The 12,106-nt window shown below is 37.4% G+C and overlaps 1 protein-coding gene across 6 annotated transcripts in view; it reads right to left on the bottom strand.

Moving 5' to 3' along the window:
* NALCN (sodium leak channel, non-selective) overlaps window positions 1-12,106 on the bottom strand; it is a 269,461-nt gene that overhangs the window by 55,366 nt on the left and 201,989 nt on the right. For 4 of the 6 annotated variants that reach the window (XM_084880254.1, XM_084880257.1, XM_084880255.1 and 1 more), the window contains exons 18-19: window positions 9,015-9,088; window positions 7,369-7,443 (exon numbers count right to left, since the gene is read on the bottom strand). In XM_084880254.1, coding sequence (XP_084736380.1) covers window positions 7,369-7,443; window positions 9,015-9,088 — 149 coding nt within the window. The remainder of the gene's footprint in view (window positions 1-7,368; window positions 7,444-9,014; window positions 9,089-12,106) is intronic. The other 2 variants (XM_084880256.1, XM_084880258.1) reach the window with 1 other exon arrangement.

The following is a 12,106-nucleotide window of genomic DNA, read 5'->3' as shown; positions in this document are numbered from 1 at the left end:
TTGGAATTAAGGTCTTCAGCATCTTCTCTCTGTCTCTTCATCATGGCAAGTACTTAGAAGGGCCAATTCCTAGAAACTCCATCTAGTGGCTTAATATTAAAAAAAAAACACAAAAAACAAAAAAGGTCTGCCTGGTTGGCTTCTGGAGCTGGGAGGGACAAGGCTTCAAGTGTCTGGTGAAAAATAATGAAGTCTTTTGTCTTGTCTGAGTGAGGAAATTCTCCATTATGCAGGCATATGTAATCCCTTTATCCCTGCTCCCTGGAGGAGAATTACAGTGAGGCATTTTCCTTTTCCCAGTTGGGGTTAATGTTATGCCCTCTCTACCTTTGAAAGTAAAACAAGACTAGGACCCCTGATGATGATTCAAATGTGGGAATATTCTTCAGCAAACACACATTCCCAGTTGCAAAAATATTACCCCTGGTTTCTTGCCAAACCTTTGAAAAAAAAAATGAAAGATGGATTCTTTTTTCTTCTTCTTTGCATTGCCTTTGTGCTGTGGAATTTCAATTGCCCCTTACATGACAGCCATATATATATATAATCTTTTATGGAGGCTGGGGGAAGAGAACCACATCGTAAGAAATTGTCTTTATTTTTCTTGAAATTTCTCCATCTAAAATATTTTTAAATTGGCCCAAAGATTATGGTTATATGAGAGATCTTTGGAGCTTTATTAGCCCTTAAACACCACTAGTTGTTTATGGAAACAGTAGCAGGGGGTCCTCGGTTTCTTTCTTCGCTTTCTCCATGTCTTCTTTCTTAATGTTCCAGAACAAAGGTGTTGGCAAAGCCTGTATATTCTGTAATGAAAAAGAGAGATCTGTGAGTCTTCAGATTATCTTCATCCATTAGAGAAAAGTTAAATAACATGATAATTAAATATAATTACCATCTTAAAAAAACTGCAATGTAACTTTGCAAAGTATTACATTTGAGGAATTTTACTCAAATCTTGAGCTCCACAAGATAGCACATGGTAAAATATTATCTGATGTTTAATATAGTGTAATCACATCAATAGACTACAGGAAAATAATCTTTCGGGGGTAATTATGTGAAACTATGGATGAACTGTGTAAGAAAATAGATAGTATTTCCTGGAATGGCTCTTACCTGATTCCAGTGAAGTGAAAAGGTGATTGTCCTAAGTAGAGACAACAGCAGATACGAATGGGTGCACTCCTCTGTAATGGGCTTTTGATGAGATGAGGGAAAAGTTGCATTCTTATTGTAGTTAATACCCCACTCTTTTGTAAATCAGCCCAGTCCTGCGTAAATGAATATGGCTCCTGAATAGCAACAGCCGATTAGTTCTTTCCAACCTTGCATTATTAATACAAATGTTTTCATATACAGACATGCAAATTCATGTCTGGGGCAACCAAAATCCCATTGTGGATTGAAAAATAAAAAGGAGCTTTTAATGTCTTATCATCTGTAGGTACATTAATAATAATAAAAAAAAACACAAAAAACAACAAAAAAAAAACCACAAAAAAACTAACTCGTAGAAATACCATGCCTTTAGTGCATCTATTAAAATTCAGCAAGTAAAATGTCTGAAACCCTACACCATTCATTGGAGTTCAATATTTAACCCAACCACTGACTCGGAAAACTGTAAATTACAACAGTTTTATTGTGATAAAAGTGAAAATTTGTTAATGTTGCATAAACCATATGAACCCATTTTCCCACAGATATGTATTTTTCTATATTATTTATTACTTTACCCTCCAATAATAAAGAAGTAAAAGGAACACCTTGTTAAAATATCTTCCCACATTTGTTAGGATAAAATTTAAGAGCAGGTCTCCCAAGCCAGAGCAATATTCCAGTCACTTTGGAGCTTATCTTAAAATAATCTACAAAGCAGATACTAGCTCAGAAAAGCAACCCATTTTGATTACTACAAAGCAGGTACTATCTAAAAAAAAAATCTCAGAATATATTATTTTATTATATATGGTAATATATGTTAACTAGACTTATTGTGGTGGTCACTTAATAATATATAAATATCAAATCATCATTTTGTTCACCTGAAACTAATATAATGTTATGTCAATTATTTTTCTCAATAAATTTTTGGAAAACCTGAATGGAAGTTTGGTTAAAAAGGCAAAATATGTATAATTTTTTTCCTTCAATTAAGTTATAAATTGTAGTTGTCTATAAAAATCATTCTCTTAAAATGATAAGAGAGCCCTAGCTGGTTTGGCTCAGTGGATAGAGTGTTGGCCTGAGGACTGAAGGGTCCCAGGTCCCAATCTTGTCAAGGGCAGGTGTCTGGGATTCCGGCGATTCCCAGTAGGGGGCACGAAAGAGGCAGTTGATCAATGATTCTCATCATTGATGTTTCTATCGCTCTTTCCCTCTTCCCTCTTCCTTCCTCTCTGATATCAATAAAAATCTACTTATAGCCTTAGCTGGTTTGGCTCAGTGGATAGAGTGTCAGTCTGCAGACTGAAGGGTCCCAGATTTGATTTTTTGTGGGTTTGATCTCCAGTGGGGGACATGCAGGAGGCAGGCAATCAGTGATTCTCTTTTATCATTGATGTTTCCATCTCTCTTTTCCTCTCCCTTCCTCTCTGAAATCAATAAAGATATATTTAAAAATACATGTTTATAAAAAATGATGAGAAAAACTAACCCTACATATGCCATTAACTATAATTTATTTTTTATAACAAGTGGCCATCAACTAAAGGCTATTCTTTATAATTTAAAAATTATTAATACAAGTACAGGGCCAGGGAAATTTTGTCATAGATCCAAATATCAGAATATAAATATCATATTAAACCGAGCATTCAAAAAGATTATGAATCCATGGCCGGTGTTGCTCAGTGGGTTGATAATTGTCTGGTGCACCTAAAGTTCGCTGTTTTGATTCCCAGTCAGGGCACATACCCAGGTTGCATGCTCCATTCCTGGTTGGGTGCACAAAGAGGCAGCCAATGGATGTTTCTTTCTCACATTGGTGTTTTTCTCTCTCTCAACTATTTCCTTACTCTCTCTCTAAATCAATAAAAACATATTTTTAAAGGTTATGAATATATTATCCTAATTAATGAGTATTGATGGCAACCCACAAAAGAAGGGAACTTTTTAAAAGAATACAAAATGTTTATTTTATTTTGACATTTCTCTATGCATTCAGCCTAGTAGGAATGATAATAGATTTTTTAAAAATCAATTTCAAGGTTTTGAATTACAGCAACCTGAGTACAAAAGTAATGTGTTTTAAAGCACACTGCTATTTGTTTTGATTTCATCCACTGCCTTTTGAAGGAAGCTTTCTTTAGTGGAGCTGAATGGTATAGTCAAAGTCAAAGCAACAGTGAATTTTTTTTAAAGCTTTTATTAAGTTTATTGGGGTAACATTGGTTAAAAAATTATTTAGTTTTCAGGTGTACAATTCTATTATATGTGATATTGTGTGTTCATCACAATCAGTCAAGTCTCCTTCCATCATCATTTAACCCCCCTTTACCTTCTTCTATCTCTCCTCACCCCCTTTCCCTCTCATAATCACCATAGCATTGTCTGTGTCTATGAGTTTTTCCTTTGCTTAATCCCTTCACCTTTCCCCCTCGCCCTCCAATCCTCCTCCCTTCTAACAGCTGTCAGCCTCTTCTCAGTATCTAGGAATCTGTTTCGATTTCGCTTGTTAGTTTATTTTGTTCATAAGATTCCACATATACGCAAAATCATAACAACAGTGAACTTAATAACCTTGGATTTTATGTATTAGGTCGTGGGACATTTTGTCTCCCGCAATACTCTCCAGGTTACACCTTGAAAAAAATCAATACAGATGCCCATTTGTGCCAAGTGAGTCATTGCATTTAAGCATGCAACTGTACTCTAGAGTTTTGTAAAAATGGCCCACCTTTGTTTCTTGTTAAAGAGTTCTCAAATACGTCCAGAAATTCATTTCTATTTCTCCAGGCATCAATTAATTAAAAAATACTTAGAAGAATACAAATTAAAGATGATTACATGTAGAAAAGGTGACTTCACCAATTCCCAGGAACATCCTGGCACCTAGGTCACTGTGAGGTAAGGCCTGGGCAGGGAGCAGGAGCGAATGCCCTGCGATTGATTGCAGGGAGCTGGGGCTCTGCTCCTGCCCCAGAGGCTTTCTGCCTGGGCAGGCCTGGGCAGGGATGGAACTGGTGGTCGGAGAGAGCTGGAGGGCCCCTGCCGAGGTCTAAAGCTTTGACCAGAGGCTTTAGGCCTAGGCAAGGCCCAGCCCGCGATTGGTGTGAACTATAGAGGAAACACCTTTTCTGACTGCACATTGGCTAAGCTTCCTATATGCCACTGGCAATATTCTTAGTAACTTGGGTGATAAGAATCCAAAAAGGTGATCTACGGTTGTTCCACCAAATTCCTGGAGAAAAAAAATGAAGGTCTGCTGCTGGAGGGCTAAGAATTGTCATATCCTGCCCTAGCCGGTTTGACTCAGTGGATAATGCCTCCGCCTGCAGACAGCAGGGTCTGGGTTGATTCTGATCAAGGGCATGCACTTAGGTTGCAGGCTCCTCCCTGGCTGGGGCCCAGGTCAGGGCTCATGCAGGAGGCAACCAATCAAAGTGTTCCTCTCACTTCGATGTTTCTCTCTGTCTTTCCCTTTGTCTTCACATTCTCTAAAGTAAATGGAAACATATTCTCAGATGAAGATGAAAGAAAGAAAGAAAGAAAGAAAGAAAGAAAGAAAGAAAGAAAGAAAGGAAGGAAGGAAGGAAGGAAGGAAGGAAGGAAGGAAGGAAGGAAGGAAGGAAGGAAGAAAGGAAGAAAGGAAGAAAGGAAGAAAGGAAGAAAGGAAGAAAGGAAGAAAGAAAGAAAGAAAGAAAGAAAGAAAGAAAGAAAGAAAGAAAGAAAGAAAGAAAGAAAGAGAAAGAAAGAAAGAATGAAAGAAAGAAAGAAATGCATATCTTATAAAAGACACATCTTGAAAATGCCTAAATAAAGTTGTCATTTTTTCTTGGTGAAGGGACTGGAGCCGGTGTTGATGAAAACACCTTGGTGGCTGCAGTGACTGGCAGTGGAGTTGGTAATGGGGCTGGTGCCTTCCCCTGATCAGCCCGGTTGCCTCTCACAAAGGGAGGCCAGACTGCGTCTTAGGGGGGTGGGCCTAAGCCATCAGTAGGAAATCCCCTGAGGGCTCCCAGTATGTGAGAGGGGGCAGGTTTGGCTGAGGGACTCCCCATGCCCAGTGTACAAATTTGTGTATTGGGCCCCTAGTCCTTACTAATAAAAACCTAAGTAGTCCTCACACCGTGATGCTCTCACTCTGTCACAAGATGGCTGCACGCACAGTGGGTGCATGCAGGTGGGTGGGGCTGGGCTTGACTCTATGTGCACAGCATGCAGCCTGCCTGGGATTCTAGCCTCTACGAGGTGAGACCTGTCTGGGGGTCCTCCAGCTCTGTGCAGTGAGGCCTGCCTTGGGGTTTCAGGGGTCCAGCCTCTGCTGTGTGGAGCCGGGACACCTGGCTCTGGCCTATCTCTTTGAGGCGATCAATCACAGGGCTCCCACACTGAAACAGAGCACAGGCTGGGCTGCCCGCGCCCCTGACTGTACAAATTTCATTGACATATAACATTATATTAGTTTAGGTATACAACATAATTATTTGATATTTGTATATATAGTGAAATGATCTAAACACTTATCAAGAATTTTCTGCCCAATCTCAATCAGATATCTCTGCCTAAAGGCACTTAAATTCAAACTCAAAACCTTAAAAATATCCACCCTAACGATCCCTTCTGCGATATTAGTAAGCATGCTGATGTGTTGGTTTCCTTGACTGTAATAACTATTACATTTCACTTTGCTTGATCAACATTTTGCTCAGACACAATTTTGGGCAGTATACTTGGCAAAGGCAGATGAAAAAACTGAGGATCAGATAAGTGAGTTGCTCAAGATTATACAGTAGCAGAAACAGACACCAGTACAGGTCTTCTAACACCAAATCCAATATTCTGTGTTACCCAAGATTGGAGTGGTGGTGGGGGGTGGTGGGTGCTGTTCTAAGAGCATCACCTCCAATCTTTAAATTCCTAGAAGTCTTGCCCTAGCTGGTTTGTCTCAGTGGACAGAGCGCTGGCCTGTGGACTGAAGGGTCTTGGGCTCAATTCCAGTCAAGGGCACATGCCTGGAAGCTCAATCCCCAGTAGGAGGTGTGCAGGAGGCAGCTAATCAATGATTCTCTCTCATCATTGATGTTTCTATCTCTCTCTTCCTCTCTCTTCCTTTCTGAAATAAATAAAAACATATTTAAAAATAAATAAATTTCTAGAGCCTAGGAGAGGAGAGGCTCTGGAGAGAGTGAGAAGACACTGAGAGAGTGTTGGAAACTTTTCTATCTTCCCCATCTTCTGAAGGGTTTTTCCAATCGTTTGCCCTAGATAACTATAAATGTTTTTCTTTTCTTTCTTTTTAGTTGTTGTTTCATAAATAAATAAATAAGTAAACAGCATAGAAAAAATGTCCATGAACTCACAGACATGAGCCAATCTATTCTTGGCCTTCTATTTTATAGGTTGTTTACATTATAATGTAGGCATGATATTATTATTATTATTATTATGAATTCTTCTATCATTACTAGTAAAAAAATACAACCAAAGAAACTATCCATTTGACATTTTGCACTTGTCCTTAATTATTGCACAGACTAGTGTAGCAGAGGTGAGGAAAACGTTTTACAGTAGAAAAGAGCTAAAAGATTATTCTAAAGATTGAATATGCATTCTTATAATAAATCTTAATTTTTTTCCCTAATTGTGGCCTCTTCTGTTATGAGATTAACTGCATGACAGAGCTTAAGTAGCCTTGAGTAGCTCCTTCTCATCTTGTAGTATTCTACATTGTTGCCTCTGGGTGCCCCTCAAACTATTGCACAAATCTGAGGGTGCCCCTAATCCCTGATAGTCTTAACTATTTTGCTCAAGTACCCCATAAATTTTCTCTTTTTAAAACCACTTAGGTACATTTACAAATCAGCAATTAAATTTTCCTTTCCTTGGAGAATCTCATCCATCCAATCCATTCAATTTTATGGCATTGGGCACCTATGAAGTCCTTTTCATTGCCAAACCAATCAGCTAAATCTCTCAGAAAAAAATTTGACTTTATTTTTCAATTCAAATAGCAGCCCATTGTGACAACCAAGTTATTTCTAAGGCTTAACTTTAAGTAGATAAATTCTTGGAAGGAGGTTTTTCCAGAAATTTTTCACCTGTACAATAAGGTGCTTCCTGAGAGCCATGTGGGAATAGTCCCTGCGTTTGGCAACCCAAAGGACTTTACATTCCAGATCAATACACTACACAAAGTTTCACCTTTTTTTTAGATGGATGAGTGAGAGTTTCATCTTTCCATTGTAAACTGGGAGAGAGGTGAATGAGGAAAGGGATCTGGAAAAGAAAAAGTGTGAGATCAAATTTAAGAATGAGTTCAGAGGAAAGTGGGGCTCTGGAAGACACTGCTTCCTTCCAAGTGTCCCTGTCTACCCATACTCTGAAAGTCTCTGGGAACCCCTAGGGAAAATTCACATCAGTTGAAAGGCAGTTTTTCTGGACAGGTGAATAAGGTTGTTTTGGTTCCTACTTTTGCAGGTAGATTCTGAATCCAGAGTATCACAATCTCCTTATAGGCCATTTCTGGTTGAGGCAGAATTATCTTCCTCAGGAGCACACTGACACTCCTGCAGGGCTGGTCCAGCACATGATCTGCTTTGTGTGAGTGGGGGAGAGTCTTCAAGACCCTACAGATTGGCCTGGCCATGAACTTGTCTAGTTACAGCTTGATAAAAACCCTGTAGTACCACATGATGTTCAAGGCTGGCCTCATGGTGTTATTGATGGTAATGCCAGAATTGAGCCAGTTGGAAGCAAATGGAAGTTGGGACACAGGTTGTTATAAATTTGCTTAGAAACTTTCCTTTTCCTATTTCAATAAGACCTTTTAAATTCATCTCATCGTATTCTATGATGATACTATAGAAGCCCCAGAAATATTTATTCTCATTTCATAAAAGGTACTCCAATACATATTCAACCCTGTGCATGAATCACCAGCTAACATAAAGAATAAATATATTGAATATTTAGAACTGATTTTGGCATACAAATTTCAGGTACTATTAAAAAGTTGGAATAGTTTCTCAAATCATATATTCACCTTATTTTTAAATTACAGTTATACAAGTTACAGTGATCTATATTCTGGGGAAAATGCTTTAATGACTGTTCCTATTAATGAAGTTAGAGTAGAAGGAATTCTAATTTCTTTACCTTCAAACAAGCTTAAAGAGGGCTTTCTGGTATACATTTACCCATTTACCTTCTCAGTCATTCTACCCTCAACTCCCAATATTAACTGTGTTGTTATGTACCAATAACTCACAAGTGCTTATGAATTTTTATAATGATCATATTACTTTATATTATAACATAGTCTTATAAAATACTCTCAAGTGGGTGGCTTAATTTTACTTTCTAATATTTCACTTCAAGGCAGATTTTAGATTTCAGCATTTAATTCTATGTCTTATAAACATTCTAAAATGAATATACTTTTAATTCTTATAGATTTTAAATCAATTGATTCTTTAAAAAATCAATAAATCACAATTACTTTTAAAAAGCTTACCCTTTTACTATTTCCCCCTTAGATTATGATTAGTCCTTTGGTTATCAAAAAAGACCTCACTTGTAGGAATAAAAGTAAGTATTTTCATCTTTTTGTAAAAGTTTATAATTATAATTTGTGGTTAAGTACATGAAAATAAAATAAATGGCCAATTGAGCTAGTAAAATATTACTGTTTCAGGAAAAATGTTAGGTAGTTGACATTGTTTATAAGTAAATAGTTAACTAAACCTACTTTCTAGCAGAAAGCATATATTGATACTCAGAAAAGTAGTTCATTAGAAAAGCTTTTTTTTTGCTTAATACAATCCCACTGTGTTTAAACACATTGTTACCTTAAGATCTTAGTGACTGCGGTCTCCTTTTCTAGAAGATTCCTTGCCCTGATGCTGAAAACAGACTTGCGAAGCTGTAAAATTATGAGCATGGTAATTCATTACATATATTAAATAGGTATCACTATTAAAACATTAAACATTAAGTTTTTCAGAAAGCATGATCATCCCTGGCCCAGTAGGTCAGTGGGTTAGAGCATCATCCAATACACCAAGGTTGCAGGTTCCATCTCCAGTCAGGCCACGTAGAAGAATCAACCAATAAGTGAAACAATAGATCAGTGTTTATTTCTCTCTCTCTCTCTCTCTCTCTCTCTCTCTCTCTCTCTCTCTCTCTCTCTCTCCTTTTCTCTGTCTCTTTAAAAAGGAAAATCAATAAAGAGCATCATCATACATTTAGTTTTATTTTCTACTTTTACTTTTTTTAGGCAGAACTGCGAACAAGCTTGTCCAGTTATGGGAAAGATGCATTGGCTATGCTCACTAGTAATAATGTTACTTTGATAGGCTATTCAGTTTCCAAAGAAGTTAACACTGAAATCAATATGGGACTCCTTGTTGCCATTGTTCAATAAAAGGTTCTCTCTTCTGTATTGCATCTTTGTCAGGTTTTTGGCCTGAGGCTCAATACTAATCTGAATGATAATGATGGGGAGAAATAAGAATAGTTTCTAAGGTATCTTCCAAGATATTGATGATGAAATTATTCCAGGGAAAAGGACTAAAAAGAAAAATACTAGAGGCTGCCTAAAAACTAGAAGATGCATTCCCTGAGCTCGGCCTGCTTGATAGCTGCAGAAGTCAGATGGTGACAGGTATATAGGGAGCCAGGCAGAGAAAAGGACAAAGCAGCACACCATCCTGAGAGAAACTCACCATAGTCACTAGAAAGTGTAACTCCAATAGTCAGACCAAAGATAATACTTGGACAATGAGCTGGTCATTTTGTTTAGATTAGATTTCCTGGGCACTTATGAGATAAACTATTGGAGATATAGGGTAACTAGGAATCAGAGTTTTTGCTTACTAAAATTAAAAAACAAAAAACCGCTAGTTACAAAGGCAAGGCTATCACATATGAGATAATCAGTAAAAAGTAGGATATAGTAGACAGTAAAGTGTGAGGCAATAAGCACGGTAGAAAAGATGAGAGGGCTGTAGGACTTTGGGTAGGGAAGAACTGGATGTGCTTAAAATAGTAAGCAAAAACTAATTTCCACTTGGAGAAGTGGAAATTATGGTGGGCCTTGAAGGATAGTTAAGATTTCTATAGGCCAAAGAAGCTGTGAGTAAAGAACTGAAGTTGAAAATGCATTCATTAGGCAAATTAATTCGGTGCACACTGTAAGTGCTGAGCTAGGTGAGTCTTTAAGCAAGGCAAGTGGAAGAAACACTGCAAGACATACTGTGCTTCAAACAAAGTTGAGGGAAGGAAAGGAAAAGCAGGAGACAGAACAATTCTGGATTCAGTAAAAATGGACCATCTAGTTTCTTTGAAACAAGAGTTAAGTAATTTGAGATGCAAAGTTACAGAGCTCCAATTTGCAAACACATCTGTAAACAAATATTGTACTGTCAACCAATATGTCCATATGACTATAGCTAGGGAAGAACTGGTGCTCATAAATTGGTCTTTTCAGGCACAACTGACAACCTAGATAACATTATAACTAACAATACAATTTTCATATTTCACAGAAAATCTCTAATAAAGGGAAAGATCATTGAACATATAGGCAAATTTTCTTACACGAGGAAAGATGGCACTCATTTCATTCAATTATGAAAACTGAATTGGCTTGGTAGCATACAGAGGAGAATAAATTCATATAGACAAGGAGATAAAAGTAGATATCAGATTTTTTAAGAAATTACATACTCAGGGTAGCACACAGAAGGCTGTTTACCATGATATATAATGAAACTTTCTTAAATATTTTCTCTTCTCCTGAAGATGTGACTTCTGGCATTGATTTAACTTCCTTGCATAGACAACACATCTAAGGAATGCTGTTTGGAGACATTTTGGAAACAGAACACACAGCTAAATAGTCCCATCATGGTGGCACTTCTGCTCTTTCCATACCTAAGTGCACATAGTCATAAGAAAGGCCTAGGCCACAGGGACCCTGGGACAGCAAGTTTTAGAAGTCTTAGAGTCCGCTTACTCTTATTTCATCTCCATAAGACAATGACATGCCTTTGTTATCTTTCCCTAGTGTAAGGTGATGGTCTGAATTCAATCACCTGTCTACTGCCCTGCAATTGAGCAGCTGATACTTAAAACAGTGTTCTTTATGTTTAGAAAAACCTTTGCAGAAACTGGGAATAATATTTATTACATTGTTTCTAAAATTATTTCTGTATTGAATATCCTTTGTCCTAAACTTGAACGGATTAAAACAAAATATACTCTAGCTGAAACTGGTTTGGCTCAGTGGTAGAGTGTCGATCTGCAGACTGAAAGGTCCCAGGTTCAATTCCAGTCAAGGACATGTACATTGGTTGTGGGCACATCCCCGGTAGAAAGTGTGCAAGAGGCTGCTAGTAGATGTTTCTCTCTCATTGACGTTTCTAGCTCTCTATCTCTCTCCCTTCCTCTCTGTAAGAAATCAATAAAAATATATTAAAACAAAATATACTCTAAATCTGTACCAGGGAGTATTTGAGAACTGGTTTTATCACAAACAGCAGAAGCAGTGAAAAAAATATTGTAATAGGAGATACAGATTCAGCTTTGGGATGTTCTTGAAAGGAGATACCTATTTCTACATCTATATTTCTCTATCCATCTACTATCATCTATATATCTCCATTTGATAGCCTAGATACATATTTAGTTAAATATTTTATTTTTTCTGTTTTGTAGTAAATAAAAAGGCCTATATTGATTATCTGGTTATTCCTTCAGTTTTTCTTGTTTCTGTAGTATAGCTTTGCACATATCTTTTAGTAAAGGACATTTTCTGATTTTGTCACAAGTACTTAGAGCTACACTGCTCTGCAGTGCCCTCTCCTGGTTCTAAAAGACACTAACAGGCACCTGAAATGATCAAAACACTTAAGGAATACAGAAATGTATTTCATAATAG

Source organism: Pipistrellus hanaki (genome assembly GCF_964339955.1).
Source record: "Pipistrellus hanaki genome assembly, chromosome: 3".
Taxonomy (NCBI): Eukaryota; Metazoa; Chordata; class Mammalia; order Chiroptera; family Vespertilionidae; genus Pipistrellus; species Pipistrellus hanaki.
This window is presented reverse-complemented; position numbering and strand designations above follow the sequence as displayed.